This window comes from Lepidochelys kempii, chromosome 7 (genome assembly GCF_965140285.1).
Source record: "Lepidochelys kempii isolate rLepKem1 chromosome 7, rLepKem1.hap1, whole genome shotgun sequence".
Lineage (NCBI taxonomy): Eukaryota > Metazoa > Chordata > Testudines > Cheloniidae > Lepidochelys > Lepidochelys kempii.
Window position 1 is genome coordinate 92940332 of NC_136386.1, and position 19651 is coordinate 92959982.

Sequence of the window (19651 nt, forward strand, 5' to 3'; positions counted from 1 at the left end):
CATATGGGCATGCACACACCTAGAATGGAATCGACATGAGCAAGCACTCAAAGAAGAACAGTACAAATTAATGTAAAAAGTTTACAGCATTTGCAGAAAATACCATCCTGACAACACTATCACACCACAGATGTGTGTGTCAGAGCTGTAACTTCCTATTAATAAACAAATAACTATTACTATTTTTGTATAGAATAAAGCCTATTGAAACTTTTGTCCATTGTAACATTTCACCCATCATTAGCTGTATCAAAATTATTCAGAACAAAGCACTAAAAGGGATCTAACTACTGGACTATTATATCTACCTGATTCTTCGTGTTCATCAATGTCTTGAGGATCCGAACCACTTCTATTACGATATTCTTTATAACTTTTTGTCTTACGAGTTGCCATCTCATCATCAGTAGCATCTCCACTTTCACCCTGGAAACAGTGAACATTGTCATAATCATCTTTAAAATGTTATTTATTTTACCCTATATTCTTTTTGTGAATGACAAAAACTGGACATGAATCAGCTATTCTACATTAAACACTAAAGAATCCTGCTGTAAATGCTGATAGTTGCCACCATCACTCTAGATAGAAAAGAGGTCATTTAAATCTCATGGAAGTTACACAAAGGAGTGTGGGAACTTTGGCTGTCACCTCAGTGTGACATCACACATAACAAGACAATGGCCTTGATTTTCTGGAGTGCTCTGGTTGGCTTTGCGCTAAGCCAATGGCATAAAACAGTCCTAGAGGAGGTGCATCTGGCCCCTTGAGGAATCCCCCTGACTAAAGGAACCTTTGGGTAGCGTAGAGCCATCATACCAGTTCCTACATGATCCCTCTCTTGGCCACTTGTGAAAAGGATGTATGTCTAGGAAAAAGAACATGTAGCCTGGGCAACTCCTGTGCTCAGCTGATTTCCAACTACTGGAACAGCTCAGAGGGGAGGTACTATATAAAGGTCTCAATCAGTCTGCACCCCATTGTTCTACATGCTGTCCCCCAAAATCCTGGGCCTCCCTGGGTATGAGGAAAAATAAGCCTCTCCCAAATAAATAATAAGCCAGGGAACTGCCATTGCAATTAACATAGTTTCAAAGCTATAACAACTGTATTATTATTTACTGATCTTTTCTCTGGTTCCGAATACATGGTTAGTTATACAAAAACTATATTATAAATAGCTTAAATTGGCTAGATCACAGGATTAGTACATAACAAAATATTCTACCCTCATGAGTACTTTCTTCTTTTTCTTGGCTGTGCTTATTCCCAGAGTGTTGTTTCTCTGCACACTGGGTTTCTCAGTGCTTCTGGTCAGGGCCCCTGTGCTTGTGTTCCTTGCACTCCAGCGTCTACCTCCAAACAGTTCAACAGCCTGAGCCAAAGTTGGACCTTCAAATCTGCCATCCTCCTACAAAAATTCTCGGTATTACAAAAAAAAGGACTAGGTACAGTATTGCAGAAGGACTCAAACATTTTCTGAAATAGTAGTGAAGATGCCCACTATTAAGCAGTGAAAGACTGAACATCAAAAGCAAGGCAAGTTTTACTTATAGTAAAAGTACTGCTATTTGTTTTGTTGTTATTATTGGCAAAACGTTTTGCTTTTTGTTTTGTTTTTTTTTAATCCCACCTCCCACTGCTCAAGATTTGAGCCCCTGTGTAGTTATGGGCATTGCTTCCTGTTTAATCAAATGCGAACTTCAAAGGCTCAATTAGCATACCAGTTTCACTTTTTATTTTATGATCTATTAAGATCTGCTTAATATAAAAGATCTGTTTAATACTTGATTTTAATGTATCAAATAGCCTTTGATTAAATGCAATATCAAAGGCCAGATTTCACTAGTTTTACACTAGTGTCAATCTGTTGACTTCAGTGGAGTTATGCTGGTGTAAAATTAATGTAACGGTGGAGAATCAGGTCTTGTATCTTTAATCTCAACCTGTCTAAAACAGATATGACTATGCATATTGTTGGTATCTTAGAAACTCTCACTTATTTATACATTAGATGATTACAATGTACCTTACCTGATAAAAAGAAAAGGAGTACTTGTGGCACTTTAGAGACTAACAAATTTATTTGAACATAAGCTTTCGTGACCTACAGGTCACTTCATCAGATGCATACAGTGGAAAATACAGTGGGGAGATGGGGAGATTTATATACATAGAGAACATGAAACAATGGGTGTTACCATACACAGTAACGAGAGTGATCACTTAAGGTGAGATATTACCAGCAAGAGAGTGGGGGGGGGGACCTTTTGTAGTGATAATCAAGGTGGGCTATTTCCGGCAGTTGACAAGATCATCTGAGGAACGGTGGGGGGTGGAATAAACATGGGGAAATAGTTTTACTTTGTGTAATGACCCATCCACTCCCAGTCTCTATTCAAGCCTAAGTTAATTGTATCCAGTTTGCAAATTAATTCCAATTCAGCAGTCTCTCGTTGGAGTTTGTTTTTGAAGTTTTTTTGTTGAAGAATTGCCACTTTTAGGTCTGTAATCGAGTGACCAAAGAGATTGAAGACGTCTGATTTGTGCCCATTTATTCTTTTACGTAAAGACTGTCCAGTTTGATCAATGTACATGGCAGAGGAGCATTGCTGGCACATGATGGCCTTTGATTAAATGCAATATCAAAGGCCAGATTCACTAGTTTTACACATCATGTGCCAGCAATGCCCCTCTGCCATGTACTTTGGTCAAACTGGACAGTCTCTACGTAAAAGAATAAATGGACACAAATCAAACGTCAAGAATTATAACATTCAAAAACCAGTTGCAGAACACTTCAATCTCTTTGGTCACTCGATTACAGACCTAAAAGTGGCAATTCTTCAACAAAAAAACTTCAAAAACAGACTCCAACGAGAGACTGCTGAATTGGAATTAATTTGCAAACTGGATACAATTAACTTAGGCTTGAATAGAGACTGGGAGTGGATGGGTCATTACACAAAGTAAAACTATTTCCCCATGTTTATTCCACCCCCCCACCATTCCTCAGACGTTCTTGTCAACTGCTGGAAATGGCCCACCGTGATTATCACTACAAAAGGCTCCGCCCCACCCCCGCTCTCTTGCTGGTAATATCTCACCTTAAGTGATCACTCTCATTACAGTGTGTATGGTAACACCCATTGTTTCATGTTCTCTATGTATATAAATCTCTCCACTGTATTTTCCACTGAATGCATCTGATGAAGTGAGCTGTAGCTCACAAAAGCTTATGCTCAAATAAATTTGTTAGTCTCTAAGGTGCCACAAGTACTCCTCTTCTTTTTGCGAATACAGACTAACACGGCTGCTACTCTGAAACTTACCTGATAAAGGCAGACATACTGTTTCCGTAGCCACTGCAATCTCTGATCAGGGAATTTCCTCATTTTTCTTACAGCTTTTGTTAATTCCAGCAATCCATCATACAGCATTTTGGCAGTATATTTTGGAGCCACGAAGTGCAGTAACTTATTATCAGTAGTTTGAAGTCCATATAGTAGTGTTACTCCATTCTCTTCAAGGGACATACTACAAAGTTTATTTTGAACACACACAGTGTGCATATCAACGCCAGGGTGCCCCATGTACACAGCCTTTGCTGAAAACAAATCCAAGAAACCTTCCACCAGTCCATTCAATCCAGTACTGCCAAGAAACTGAAATTTACCAAGGTCAGCATTGCTACCTAGCACACCGAGTTTTACTTTAGTATTTGCAGGACAAGCTGTAGTGGGTTTTATCCATGTCAAAGTACTATTGTCAGGTTGAAGCTGAAGAAAACAGCGTGCTGAGAGATGCATCTCCTGGTCATAATGTATGACAGTTGCCCCTTGTAGCATGAACTGATGGACATCAGCTCTGATTGATAACACATACCAGGGAATGAGTTCTATTCCATGATTGTATGCCTTTTGCTGCTCTTCAGTTGTATTTGTGTCCCACTCTTTTGACTGCTCAGATATGTCACTTTCTGAGTCTGAGAGATCTCCAATTATAAACCTGTATGTGAAGTAAGATACAACACTTATGTTTTCCAGTATTTGTATATATACTGTATACATAGTGGAACATCTGATACACATGTTTTCATTTACTCTGTGCATGTTTAGCTACAATACTATCTTTAAAACCTGTTCTATTATAGTTTAAATTCAGCAGAAGATTAACATCATACTGTTTAGAGGTACAAGGATATCTATGCTTAAAGACTTTGACAGTATTGTATTATATAGTATATAGAATGTACCTTTATACTATTGTAATTTTGGACAAACTAATTAATTAACAGATATTGTTAGGATTGATATCACTGTATTAGAGACAGAGAAAAAATGTATGATGACAATTTTTTCAGGTTTCCCTCCCAAACATCACATATACAAAAATATAAATGCACATTTAAAAAGTTCTTAGTAATGAATCACTTTCACAGGGGATCTAAAAACAAAGTGATTCCAGCTTTTAAATCCAATCCATACAATAGCTTTGGTTGCAGTATGTCCAAATCTCTTTTGTGGACACTGGCAGCACAGCCTAGTGGATTGAAGGCTAATTCCTTTACTATATTTCTACTTTTCAGAGATCCATTCTGTGGCCTTGAGCAAGTTACTTACTCTCTCTGTCTTAGGCTACATCTACATTTAGGAGCTAGAGGTGTGATTTCCAGCTCACTCAGACATACTTACACTAGCTCCCATCAAGCTAGCACACTGAAAATAGTAGCAAAGCTGAGGTGGCACAGGCAGGGGGGGCAAGCCATTCCAAGTACCATAGGGTTCTGGAGGGTTTGTACTCAGCACGACTAGCCCATGCCACTACTCGCTGCTATGCGTGCCACCGTGGCTGCATCACTATTTTTAGCATGCTAACTCAATGACAGCTAGCATGAGTATGCATACATGAGATGGGAATCATCCCCCTCCCCCACAGCATAGACATACCCTTAATGTTATCATCTATAAAATAGTGACGACAACAACACATACCTTGCTCAGAAAAGTGTTGTGAGAATTAATTAGTGAATATTTCTATTTTGAACATGTAAAATATTATATAAGTAACATATAATTATCAATCACAACGTTTGTAGCTACCAATCCAAATATAGTGAATACCTTTACTGTTCTGAGAAACAGCAGTTATGAAGCAGAAAAATCTAAATTAACAAATATGGTTTATGAGAACAGAATTCACTTATCCAAAATCTCCTCCCTACAAGAGCTTCTTCTGCTAAATTGAAACACACATGTACTGCCGTATTGAATGTAAAAAAGAACAACCATAGGACAGATCCTCAGCTAGTATACATTGCTGTTGACTTCAATGCATCTCACCCCATATCTAAACATTAAAGTATTTGTCATGACCACACAAGAATAACTTTTTCAAATGGAAAAAAGCAGCCAACCCTACAAATATCCTAGAAAATATTGACAGGATTTAACAACAGAGAGGATTTGCAAAGAGCGGCCCAGGATAGACAGGGATGGCATACTCTTGTTTGTGCCATCTGAAGCAGCCACACAAAAAATGCACAATTAATTTCTGGCAGTAGCTAGCACAAGCAATATAGTTTAGGAAGTGCTGAGAACAAACTTACAGAACTCGGTTTGACTCAGAGGCTTTCTTTGCGTGTGTTGTACTGAGATGCATTAGGAATGAAGGAAACAGATAAAAGGAAATGTTAGAACAGACTGTCGTTTTATGAAGGAAATAGCAAGGGATGCAATATATAAAAAAGAAAACTGTGTGGATTTTCACACTTATTCTAAAGAGAAATTACTGTGCTTTAAAGATGTTGGTTCAGACACATATAATATGGCTTGTCTCTCCAAAGTGGGATCAATCATTAAAAGGATTATGTGGCAAAATTTCGAACGTCGGCGTAAGTTAGTTGATTAACAAACCTTGAAAAAGTACATATAAGAAGGAGTCCAGTGGCACCTTAAAGACTAACAGATTTATTTGGGCATAAGCTTTTGTGGGTAAAAAAAACCCACTTCTTCAGATGTTTTTGTGGATACAGACTAACTCATCTACCCCCTGATACATATACTATAGGCAAGCTTCTATGTACTTTTCCACCCACAATCAAAATTTCTAACGAATCAAAATGCAATTCTAGTTCTTCCTTTGGAATGGATAGGTGAATGTGACTCTCACAGCCATATCACTTTCAAGGACATCAAATTACAAGTAGACCATGTAATTTCCCCTTCTTCAATGACACCCATATTTTATAGATTCCCACTCTTATATACTGTTGTGTATGAAAACATTAAATCACAGGAAAATTAGGGGGAGCTTCTATCTCAATTTATTCTGGTCTACCTTAATTTTGACAATATTTAAGTGTCACAAGTTTGAAATAATTTGAAATATATAAGCATTTTAAATTAGAAAAATAACTCTATCCTCTCTGTCAGGGGAGTGAGATATGAAGGAGATGACAAATAATTGTACTTGCGTTGGCAATTTTCTGTCTTCCTACCCAACTTGCTTTATCCCTGAAAAGAGAAAGCCCTAATAAAAATGAATCATTGACATATACTTGGCATGTCAGGAAATTCCTGGTGAATAGCCAATGCACTGATCACAGAGTGCTAAATATCCTATCAACAGGCAAGAGTGGGAATATTGATAAACATATTCCCTGACTTTGTTAGATGCCCCTTATATTCTTCAGCTCAAGCTAAGTTATCTATTTTTATGGACTCATAGCCTCAGTTCTATATGTAATTCAGGAAAAATCAATTAAGGTAAGATCTTCATTTTCACTTTGAACTATGACACTGAAGCAAATTATGTGATATTTCCCCCAAACATCAAAATATTACAGTTTCATATATCACCCTACAAAAATCAAGATTTCTACTACTAAACAGTCTTTAGTTTAAATAAATAACTATAATAAAAATACTTTTTAACTTTACTAAGAAATCAAATATTAACATATACAAAAGAGCATAAGTTAATGACCTCACATACTACGTGCAAAATACTACTCCCATCTCACTGGAAAAGCTGTCCACAGTGCACAATATTTTAAAACAATCCTGCTTTTCCAGCCTCTACACAAAAAGAGAGCAAAATAGTATTGCCTCATCCTCCTTTGCTGCAAGCTCCCGTCCCTCCCAGAGTTCTCAGTGTGCACAAGAAGGAGAAAACAGGACAGTGGGAAGGGAAAGGAGACTTCAAGCACTGACGGCTGGCAGCCAAGAGGGCCTGACTACAGAGGGATGAACTCTTTAAGAAAGCAGACAGGACAGACTGGTACTGCTCAAAGGAGGATGAATTCATTTAATTTCATGTATGTATATAGATATAAAACATATACTCCAAAGCAATGATTAAACATTTACAGGAGAAGTTACCTTCCCATTTATCATTACTAGAAGCATTTTACTTTGCTTCAATAAGTGAAATGTTGTTTTCCCAAGTTTCTTTTAAATCTGAGCTGTGAATTAAATACTAGTTTTAAAATGTCTGATGTTAGTTAAGAAAATAATTTCTGGAAGGAAGCACTTAAGTTGTAGGAAATTCTAAAGACTATGGGCTTTCTACAGCACTCTTCCGCAATCAAGGGATGATGTAAATGGACAGTGAAGTAGGACAGCCTTTCTTGGCATCAGCTGCTGCTTCGGTGCTCAGAAGGAACTAAAGCCAGATGTTAATAATTCTATTAGAAAACATTATTTCAGGAAACAAAGATTATTTCTTTAAAATGAAATTTACAATTGCATGTAAATGAAATAAATGCAGGAAGCTGGTAGTTCCTTCTCAGATGCTCACTTACTGGACTTTATATATAGGTGGCTGAACCAGTTTGGATACCTCTAAACATGTGGGTATTTTACTCTCTATCATGTGGTTCTTTATCTACAGAGGTAGGGAGCATGCTTCCTGTTAACTATCTGCTACTGTGATATTTTAAATTTATTAGACTAGACTAAAGCTCTTAGTAAAAACAAAAGTTCCTTTCTTTATAACAGTAATACACTTGTCCTTGGGAAAGACTGTGATAGACATAGAACCACCATCTCACCTAACTGCATTTTTCTGCTGTTTCTATGCTATATAGATGTGGTTAATTAGAAATGCACTGTGGGAGACTTATCTCAAATTGGAAGCTAGATACATAACACCAATTTCATTCCCCTGTAAAATGTTTTCCTCTTTAAATTCAATAAGAAAGACAACTAGAAAACAAAACAACACTTTGGAAGATTAAATGATTTAGCAGGCTTTGGACTTATCACTATTCCCACATGACCAATACTGTACGGTATGCTGGTATGATACTGATCTACTACTGGACCTCTCACTGTACAAGTGGGAACTGGGAATCTGAGGTTGCTAACACCAAGCTTTCCCAGGTGTCATAATAAAAGAAACACCAGTGCTAAATAACTGGACTGATCCAGTGTGAAAATTTGGTTAATAGCTTTCATGGATTCTTCCTGAGGTAATTATGAACCTCAAATGAACATATCCTTAAAAAGTAGCAGGCTTTACCAACAATAATAAATAACCTTTATATTAACTAGGGCAGAATGCTGTTTCAACCCACAGGATATAAGGTTCTGAGCTTTGATAACAGAGATGCCATGGTGCTATTCCTGGCACAACTGATCAAAATCATAATGTAACTGTGGGTTTCTAAAGCTCTCTAGACAAAATAAAAGCGATTTGCCTGGAAATAATTACATCACAATAGACGATAAAACTATTGAGAGATTCCAAGCCTCTGAGCATCCTGATATCAAGCGTAACTCTGGGAAAAGAGCTGAAATTGGAAGGGGCAAAATTCAAGGATGCTTATATTAAAGTTTCATGTTGTTACCATAATTGAGACTCAGACAACAGCAAATTAAACATGAAAAATCTTGAAACACATAGAAAAATAGCACAGTAAACTATGCAATGTAAAACCTACTGGTAACGGTTTCTATCCTTCAAAGAGTTTTTTCTTGAATTGCCTCCTTCACTAAAATTGTCTTCAACTTCTTCAGATTCCAAACTGCGATTACAACTCCGAATGGTTTGAAAGATACTGTTTGCTGTTGATTCTTTTTCTGTATTATTTAAACCATCTTGGCCTACTCGTTGCAAGAAATTATCTTGCCCGTTGTAATCTGAAACAAACTAAAAAACCCCAAATAGTTAATACAATGAACAGTTAGAATAATACATAGTTAAGTAAACTGACAGAAATAGAGTTTAACTTGAGATTTTCAAAGGGGCCTTGGTGTATGAGGCACAGATCAACCCCATTGACTTTCAGTGGGAGTTGAACACCTAATTCTGGTCTATTACTAGGAATTCTAGGCATTAGAATACTATAAACAAATAAATAAATAATATTAATTCCTTTAGACTTTTTGAAAATCTCAGCTTTAATCTCTACACTTGAGGGATGATTTGAAAGGAAAAAAATATAAAAATGGAAAGAACAGTTATTTACCTTACAATGACCGTAAGATGTAAGATTTTCAAGATGTAGTCAGCGTGGATCCCCCTGTAGATACGGCTGCACCACACGTGTGTGAGATTGGATTTTTTTTTAATAGCAATGTCCATTAGGACCATGTATGTGCCCTGTGCCTTCTTGTGCTCACATGGAAGAGGATAAAGGGTCCAGGAACTGACCCTCTCTCAGTTCCCTTGCAATTTGAAGCTTGTGTTAGCTGAAGACTGAAATTGTGGATGGAGCAGAGGGCAGGTCATGGGATTCACACTGCTAACATCATCTCAAGGAATTACTTTTACTGTAGGGTAACTGTTTTTTGTTCTTCACGTATGTGTAAGCCACCACTGCAGGTGACTGTCAAGTAGTAGCCTCTTCAGGATGGCGGCCATGCGGAGAATCAGCTGCAACTGTCGAAGACAAATGGGAGTACAGCTCTCCCAAACTTTGCAATAAGTCCAGTGCATAATGCTTGACAAATGTGACACATTGCAGAACCATGCTGACGATGCCACTTGAGCTCTGGTAGAATGGTCCCTAAATTGTCAGTGGGAGAGGAACATCAGCCATCTGGTAGCACAGTGTGATACATTTTGAAATTTTAGGGATAAAATGGTTTGCCCTTTAGAGTGGTCAGGTATAGTCTCATATAGTCGTGGGGACAGTCTGAAAGGTTTGAGCCTGTCAATATAGTTTCAAAGAACCCTGGATAAACCAAGGTATGGAGTTTCTTCTCCTCTTGCCTGGAACATGGCTATGGGAAGAACACAAGTTAGTTCACTGATCGATTCAAATGCATTTCTAAAACCACCATTGGAAGGAATTTTGCATAAGGTCTCAGGACCACTTTGTCTCTATGAAACCAGGTAGACAGAGGCTCTGCCATGAGTTGCTGGATCTCACTGACTCTTCTGGCTGAAGTGATGGCAGCCAGGAATACTGTTTTGGAGAGCAAGATGTTGGATAGATGTTGGAAAGGGACTCAAAGGGGGACTCCATAAGCCTATGAAGGACGACACTGAAGCCCCATGGAGGATCTCTAACCAATGAGTGAGCATGCATAAGGCACTTAAGGAATCTGTATACCAACAGATGAGAGAAGATTGAAAGAGACTGAATTGGTGGATGATATGCTGAAATTGCCACCAAATGGATCTTAATTGAAGTAAAATTCCAGAATGTTTTAATTGCAGCAAGTAGACCAAAATCTTCAGTATTGGGACCTGCATTGGGTCCAGGCCATGTTGGGCTGCCCACATCAAGAACCTTTTCCATTTAGAAGAGTAAGTTTTCCTTATGGATAGTTTCCTGCCTGATGCCAGAATCTCCTGATTATGCAAGGAGCAGTCCTTTTCCATGATGATCAGCCAGCCAATATCCAGGCCTTCAGCATCAGCAACTTTGGGTTCAGATGGAGTACTTGACTTATCTCTTGTACAATAGATCTGGGTGGTCTGGAAGTCAGATTGGTGTTGTAGAAAGTCTGCCAGCAAGAACTATTTTGGCCAGTAGGGAGCTAACTACCAAGATGAATCAGGTCCAATTTTGTCTAATTTTGGCAACCACGCTGGTGATTGCTAGGATTGGTGGGAAGATGTAAAAAAGGGCCCTGATTCCATTGTTGGAGGAAAGTGTCTAGTAAAGGCGGAGAAGTGATATCTGAAAGTGAGCTGTAGAGTGGTTTTGACATGGTTCTCAATCATCTCTTCAAACCTGCTCCCTCCGGGAGAGAGAGAGATTGATTTGCAACAGAGAAGAGGGAAGAGGGGTGAATAGTGGGGTCCATGAATAATCCATGAATAGTGGGATCACTTTCTGGATGAATACTCAGGCTGGTAGCTATGAAAGAAAGATGACATTCTTGGTTTCTGAGATGGCTGGTACTGGAAGGGTTTGCAGTATGGTACTGGGGCATAAAATGTCCAAAGAGCTGAGTGTTGGTCTGGAATCCTTGAGGCAGTGCAGTGTCTCTTCCATTCATGGGCTATTTAAATGCATATCTTCAAAGGGTAAGTCCTCAATTGTAGCCTGGACTTCCCTTGATACTCCGGATGCCTGGACCCAGGACACTTGGTGCTTTACGACTGCTGTGGAGACCGATTAAGCAGCTGTATTGGATTCATCCACTGCCACTTGTAGTGCTGTCTTGACTATCATCTGCCCCTCCTTGATCATGTCTCAATTCTTCCCTATACACCTGTTGGAGTTGAGATAGGAAGGAAGCCACCCTCTCCCATACCAAAAGTTGTATTTTGTAAACAGCACTAGATTGGTTGTAATGCAGAACTGGAGAGATGCTTTCCTTCCATAAATGTCCAGCTTTTTGAGGTCCTTGTCTCTGAAGTCCTCTGCTTGGATCTAGTCCTCTCCTGGACTGCAGAGACAATGAGCAACCCCAGAGTCAGGTGGGCATAAAAGTAATCAAAACCTCCGGGCGGGACTTGGTAGTGTTTTTCCAGATGCTTCCAAGACAGAAGGAAGTGAGGCAGGGATGTGCCCCAAACCCTTCACTGCATCTAAAATGCCCTCATTGACTGGGAGGGCAATTCTTGTGGGCATGGAGGTGCTGAGGCTGTCAAATATGTCTTCCTGGAGCACCATCATTTCCATGTCCAATGTGTCCGCTATCCTTGGCAGCAACTCCAGGAAAGCCTGGAAGTCGCTGACAGCCAGTGTTGGGGCTATGATGGCTGATTCATCAAGGGATGAGGAGAATTCTTTAGGTAGGGAGAGCAGCTGGAGTGTCTCCTTCATTAACTCCACCATATCTTTGGAAGGTCCATGCAGTACTACTGAGGGCGCTTCAGCAAGCATTGCTGATGGTGACCGAGATCATCTCCTCTTTTCTGAGTCATGGGAAGGGGACATATGGGAAGGTGGGGCCTCAATAAATCCAGTACAGCAAGTTGTACTGGTCCTGGCTAAACTGTGGGTGTCCCATCCATTCCCAGTCCTGCACAGGGGCTCTGTACCACATACCTTCCAAGTACTCTTTCGGATACTGTCATTTCCTCTTGGGCAATGGTTCCTTGCCTGAGGTGGGGGAGAAGGAATGGCCTGGTGATGAAGAGGAGAAATAGGTCTCTGGAAATTACAGTGCCAATACATATGGTTTCTGGCACTGATGTTTGTGGAGCTGGTGCCAATATCACTACTGGTGTCTGGGCTTGTTCTGACACCAAGAGGAGTCGTGAGGGGGGCTTTTTGAAGGAATGTCTTGATACCAAGAAGGGTTCTGGTTCCAGGATCAGTACTGGAGCAGTTCTCTGTATCAATGTCAGTACCAGGGCAATCACCTGGTCTCTTGGTCTCACCGATGTCATGACACTATGCTTATCGATGCTGAGGATTTCAAGGGCTTCTCTCTAGTCCTTGAGTCCTCTCTGAAGAAACTGGCTTTGATGCCAGTTGATTGCTGTGTTTGCGTTTGGTGGTGGAGTGTCTTTCCATCTCAGAAGGCAGTGCCAGGTCTCTCTGTCCTGAAGACAATGCAGTCAGTGGTAAAGTTGCTGTTGGTGATGTCGGCACTGGTAACAATGGTATTGGCACCCTTTTTGCCTTCTTTTCCCTACTGGAGCCAAAGATGTGGTGCCTGATATAGACAGATCAATGAATACAATCTCCTTGGTTCTGGTGCTCCTGAATCTGAAGCTATCTTCATGGATTAGGTACAAGTGGGGCAGTTAGAGCCTCGTGTCTTGGGATTTCCAGGTATGGGTTGAAAAGGAGTGGCAGATGGAACATTTGTTGGTGATGTAACCTTTCCCAAGGCAGAACAGACTGGAAGTTGAGGCTAGACAAATTTAGACTGGAAATAAGGCATATAATCTTTAACAGTGAGGGTAATTAACCACTGGGACAATTTATCAAAGGTTAGGGTAGAGTCTCTATCACTGGCAATTTTTAAATTATATTCAGATTAAAAAAAAAGATCTGTTCTATTTCAAATGGAATTATTTTGAGCAAGTTCTATAGCCTGTGTTATACAGGAGGTCAAACCAGATGATCACAATGGTCCCTTCTGCCCTTGGAATCCATGAATCTGCTTTGTTCATCTATGAGAGGCATGAAACTGTAACAGGAAGGACACACATTAAACTTAGTGGGTTTTGAGCCTGCCATAGCTAGAGATTAGCACAAAGCACCTCACTCTGCTGTACAGGGGGGTGTCCCCCACGTCTATCCTAACTGCTTGCTCTCTCTTTTTTTCACGAATACCCAACAAAAAAGTCTAAGATGAAGGATCTAATTAAAAGGAGAAGTGCAGAAGGGTTTCTTCACTGGAAAAGGGTTCTGAAACCAGAAGCAGGTCAGACAAATTCCCGGTCTGTCTCCCTACCACAGACATTAAGAAGGAATTGAGAGAACGTCAGGGCCTCTCCACCCTTTATGTCTTTGCACAAGAGCACAAAGTAGCACAGGGCTGCATCCATGGCCCTGCTGGATGTTGCTATTCAAAAGATTCCAGGTTCGCCTGCCTGAGCACCTACCTCAGGATCCACACTGACACATACTCGAAGACTTGCTTCTTTTTGTATATTAAGGGCCTGAAACACTGAGGTTCTGAACTCTTCTTTACCTCTATTCCCATTGAATTAAGTGGAAGTTAAGAGCACTATCTTTCAAAGAAAGTGCTTAGCACCTTCCAGAATGAGGTTTTTTGGCATAAACATTCATTGCTGATTGCAACTGTAGTTGCAATATATTTGTCATTCCTATATATAAACAATCCACTTTAAATTAATTTTAAAAAATTAATACGAGTTGTTATTGTATAACTGGATTGATATCCTTCTATTTGATACCATAGATTACATTTTGGTTTAGAGAAGGTCATAAAAAGTTTCATCAACTGCATTGAACAAAGGGGGTTCAAGCAATTGTCACCTTCAGTAACTGTGAAATAACAATTTCACTATCATCTACAATTTGGTAGGGAGCCATTTTCACTGTATACAGGTATGGGCATGTAACCATTTAGAACATCAATGCCATCTCTTAATAATTTACCTCTAATGTTTCATCCTGGGAATTATACTGTGGGCAAAGTCTGATGAGGCTTGCTGCTCCATCTAGAACTTCACAAAGCTCCTTTAAAAATACACCACAGAAAGGAACTACTTTACAGCCTGGAATATTCAGAGCACGATTTACCACTTTCCGATATTCAGAGGATGATTCATGTTGTGCCATAGCATCCTTCAGACCTCGCATGGTTTCAATATCAGACTGATCCATGAACTGCCACATTTTTAAAACTTTTCTAGACCTATTGCAAATAGACAACAAAACATTTGTAAGAAAATAAAAAAAACATAGTTTACATTAAAGTTCAACACCAGAAGTCGATCTCTTCTATTAAAGAAAATTAGTCTTACTTTCATTAGCATTATTCAGAAACAGGGGTCAGCACCACCATGCTGCGCGACAGACACTTGACAAAATTACTGGACTTAGGGACAGACATTGGCGGGGGGTGGAAAGTGGCTCTGGGCTGAGGCATAGGGTTGGGGTGTGGGAAGTGGTATGGGCTCTGGGCTGGGGGTGAGGGTTCCAGGGTGGGGCCAGAAATGAGGGGTTCAGGAGGGGGCTCTGGGCTGGAGCAGGGGGTTGGGTGTGTGTGGGGGTGTGATGGCTCCACCTGGGGGTGCAGGCTCTGGGTTGCGACTGGGGGTGAGGTGTTTGAGGTGTAGGAGGATGCTCCGGGCTGAGTCCAAGCTGTTCGGAGGGTGGGAGGGGGAATAAGGGCTGGGCCAGGGGGACGGGGCCTGGGCGTGTGCAAGCTCCGTGCAGCGCTTACCTCAAGCAGCTCCCTGAAGCAGCGGCATGTCCCCTTTCTGGCTCCTATGCGGAGGTGCAGCCAGGCGGCTCTGCACACTGCCCTGTCTGCAGGTGCTGCCCCCAGAGCTCCCATTGGCCGTGGTTCCCAGCCAATGGGCTGGGAGCGCGGAGTCAGCGCTGGGAGGTGGGGGACAGAGGCAGTGTGCAGAGCTGCCTGGCCACGCCTCCACCAGCAACAGCAGGATAGGGAGCTGCTTGCGGGGAGGCTCACTGCCCACCCCGCAAGTGGCTCCCTGTCCCTGCTGTTGCTGGCGGAGGCGAGCGCGGCCAGGCAGCTCTGCAGGCATGCTGCATCAGTCTGCAGGCACCGCCCCCCCAGCTCCCATCGACCATGGTTCCCGGCCAATAGGCTGGGAGCCGTGGAGTCAGCATTTGGGTAGAGGGGACAGAGGCAGTGTGCCTGCAGAGCCACCTGGCGTCTGCCAGCAACAGCAGTGACAGGGAGCCACTTGTGGGGAGCCGCCCCAGGTGAGCACTCCCATGGACCTCAAAATTTTTACCATAGACACTTGTGTCCATGTATGGACACGTTGCCAACCCCTGTAAATGAATGAGACAAATTCAGTTAGCTCAGGCTAACAGAACAATTTTTTCCTTTTGAATAACTGAACACCAAAATGAACTTCCAAAGCTGAGTAATGAGATCTAGAAATTGCTGGAGCTACAGCTGGGATTTTCAACAGAGCCTAAGAGAGTTAGGCACAACAGCTTGGGAAGGAAAAGAGGAATCTTTTACATTTATCTTGTTATACTATCTTAAAAATAAAGAGTAGTGGGAGGAAATCAAACATAGTTAAAGGAACAATGTCACGATAAACCTATCCGTACATAACATAAGCTGCTGTATTATTAGTAATCCTTAGATAAGTGAGAGTGAAATAATTTTCAAAAATGATTTTAAATCATTAATGTTGATTAGTATATTTTTTGCATTTCCGTCAGATTGGACAATGAAAATAAACTATAAAATAAACAATTTCACTTTTGTTTCTTGTTAGTTTCAGCTTTCCAGCTCTCACGCTCTAGCATGTTGCAGCCATGTTTGTGTTGTAGATGCTCAAAGGAATGTTTATATCCAAACAAAAAATGGTTTTAGGACTGCACGAGAGAATACATTTGCACTGCTAGAAGCTCCCTCATTCCCAGAGGAGCATGTTTGGGCAGAGCCATGGCAATTCCACCCCTCCTCACCCAGCACACCAGCGGTGCTACAGAACAGCTAATTACAAGATATCCCTCTCTCCACTATCTCCTTGTCCACTGCATAAAGCTCTGGCACTACCCTTCCTTTCCTCCCCTTCCCTCATGCAGTGTACTCATAAGAGAGGCATAATTAAACTCTTATTACAGTTTTGACTTCTCCCTGAATCAGCTGGCTTGTTGTAGAACAACCATTCACAGCCTTCTTGGGCTTACATGGCCTGGGAGGCCGTGGATATGTTCTGCAGGACAAGGCTTCTTGTGTTTGTGAGTGCTTTGAATCTGTTTCATATATTAAAAATGTAAACTAACAGCACAATGAGTGTGCTTATTAAACCACAAAAAGCTGCAGTAAAAACACACACTCAAAATACAAAGAAAGTCAGAGTTAAGAGGCTGCAACTTTAGACTTAACTCTTCCTACTACAGAATAATTCATTATACTGTATACTCTATGTAAAATCACTTACTGTTCTGAGAACCTAGCAGCAGTTAGCGTAGGTAAAATGGAGTGAGCTAAGGAAGGAGCTTTATTTGACATTTCTTTTTTGACCTATAATCATAATATTACTTTAACATTTATAGTTTCACTACCTTTGTTATTGAAACTCCAACCCTAAAACTATAGTAGTTGTAGTGAGTTACAGATAGTTATAATAGAACTACTTTTACACTTTTCTTTTCTCATTTAAATCAGCTGTTTGAAAAATGTATGTCCATGTTTTCAATTTAACATATTTAGCATGTACCAGGATAGATGATGATGTCTCCAGAGCATTCTGAGAAAATGTCTGTCTTTCACCATGTTTAGTTTTCCCCCAATAATTATGAGAAATTCAAAAGATGAAATGATGTGATTTAGCAACAGAATACTGCTTAACAGAGTGATTGATTCAATGTCCCACATTGTTCTTCAGAGAGGAGTTGGGTTTAACAGAAGCTGTAATTTAATCTCTATCTCTGAAACTTCCTTATGTAAAAATGAGTTGCCAGTACCTAAGCCCTGCCAAGAATTCCATTACAGCATTGTAGTTTCCCATGTTCCAGCAGCATTTTGCCACATGTACTAAATATGAGAAGACTTCTCGTTTCTCCTCCATAGAACCGGCAGTAAGGATCAACCATGTAACCCAAGAGCTCACCTAATAAAACAAAATGTACAGTACAAGAAATCAGCCATGGCTATGTTATTTGGAACATTCAGACATATTTAATGCAACAGAATTACTATATTTTAATCTTAAATTGTCTCTTTTGGGGGGAAAATAAGATATTTCACCAAATTTTATATATATATATAAATATACACACACACACAATAAAATCACACAAAAACATTCACCGCATATGATATATATACTTTGTGTATACACATATCACACACACACATATATGCAAAGTATTTGAATCTCAAAATGCTTTTTAAAGTTATTTATTTTAAACCAAAAATGCTGAACAATAACAGACATTGTATTGTAGACTAGGGCCAAGATTTTCAAAGCTGCCTAAAGGATTTGCAAGACCAATTCCCATTAAAATCAATGGGAACTGGCACCCAAATCTCCTATATGGCTTTGAAAATTTTAGCCTTAGATAAGATAACCCATTTTGTTCAATTTGGGAAACAGGTCAGAAGCAGCAGTTTATAAATTAAAGAATATTTTTTGCTTGAGTTGATTGAGCTGACATTTGTATATATTTTTTTCTTGATGTACAAATTTGTTCACTGCAATATACTCTAAATACATTTAATAACTAGCTACTATAACTATTTGTTATATTAAGAAACGAAGCAGAAAATATCACTTTCCAAATTTGACCTTATTGTCAAGTTCTGTTTGGTAATTAATGTCAGCATCAGAAATCAACTAACTATATGATTCTGTACATACTTAAAATCTGATCAGGCACAGAAATTTACTACTCTGAAAATTTTCAGTTTACTTTTCCACAACATCCACAAAAAATAGATATATTTCACATGGAAACCTAAAGTAAACCAACTGTTCCTTTTTACAGTATGATTCCCGAGGGGTTGATTTTTGTCATTGTAGAAATACTTTTAATCATAAAATAATAAATGTGATCTGTTCGCTGACATTGAGTTCCATTCTTCTTTTGGTCTTGAACGATTTATGTGTTTATAGTCATTACCAGAGTGATGAGAGCTTCGCGTAACATTTGAGACTCCTAGCTTCCCCCAAAGAAAGAAATCTGTATTAAAATGTCCTACTGATATATTTCAAGACACAAACCAAACATGTGAAATTAACTGAAAATTTGTTGAATTCAAAACAATTTATGAAAACACGTAGGGGTTATATACATCACTATATTTTCCTGAGCCTATACAGACACAATATTCTCAATTCCTCATTCTGGGTCATGAGAACAGCAAACACAGTAAAAGCAAGAACAAGAATAAGATTGTTCTCTTGCTTTTCAATCTTTCTGATGCCCAATTTAATCAAGCACAACAAAGTCGAGTTCCACTGTTTTCTTAATTTGAAATATATTAACATACTATATTATTAATGAAAGACTGTGTTTAAGTAATATTAGGGTTGACAGAAACCAGCAAAATTCAGGAAATCCAAAGTTATAGCTTTGCCCTAAATCCAATTGTGAAAGAAAGAAAGAAAGAAAGAAAGAAAGAAAGAAAGAAAGAAAGAAAGAAAGAAAGAAAGAAAGAAAGAAAGAAAGAAAGAAAGCCAGGCAACTAGCTTTGTTATTGGCCTGTGTCACATTTTCAGCATTATTCAAATGTATTTTTACATTTAAGTTTCTTTCTTTAAATAAATTAATAAGGAGAAAGTAAGTCAATGAGGTGCAAAATTTTTTCCTACATATTGCCAATGTTTTAAAACTGCATCTAAGGGCTTGTCTATGCAGTGCATTAGTCCACAACGGAGATGTATAAACTCCAATGCATACTAGCACGCTGTGCGCTAACTGGTCCATGTGGACCCATTCTGGCATACAGTAAAAGTTCCCTGTGCATGTTAATGTAGTCCCATTTCAAACAGTGCTACATTAACATGCACTAGGGAACTTTTAGTGTGCGCCAGTCGGGTCCCACATGGGTAAGTTAGTGCATGACACATTAGTGTGCACAAGAATCTACACCCCTCTGGT

General features: G+C 39.7%; 1 protein-coding gene across 1 annotated transcript in view; it reads right to left on the minus strand.

The window, feature by feature from the left end:
* Positions 1 to 19651, minus strand: part of PLCE1 (phospholipase C epsilon 1) — a 291024-nt gene that overhangs the window by 64187 nt on the left and 207186 nt on the right. Inside the window, exons 4-9 of the mRNA XM_073353850.2 lie at positions 17513 to 17658; positions 14486 to 14744; positions 8945 to 9153; positions 3333 to 4008; positions 1229 to 1411; positions 309 to 426 (exon numbers count right to left, since the gene is read on the minus strand). Coding sequence (XP_073209951.2) covers positions 309 to 426; positions 1229 to 1411; positions 3333 to 4008; positions 8945 to 9153; positions 14486 to 14744; positions 17513 to 17658 — 1591 coding nt within the window. The remainder of the gene's footprint in view (positions 1 to 308; positions 427 to 1228; positions 1412 to 3332; positions 4009 to 8944; positions 9154 to 14485; positions 14745 to 17512; positions 17659 to 19651) is intronic.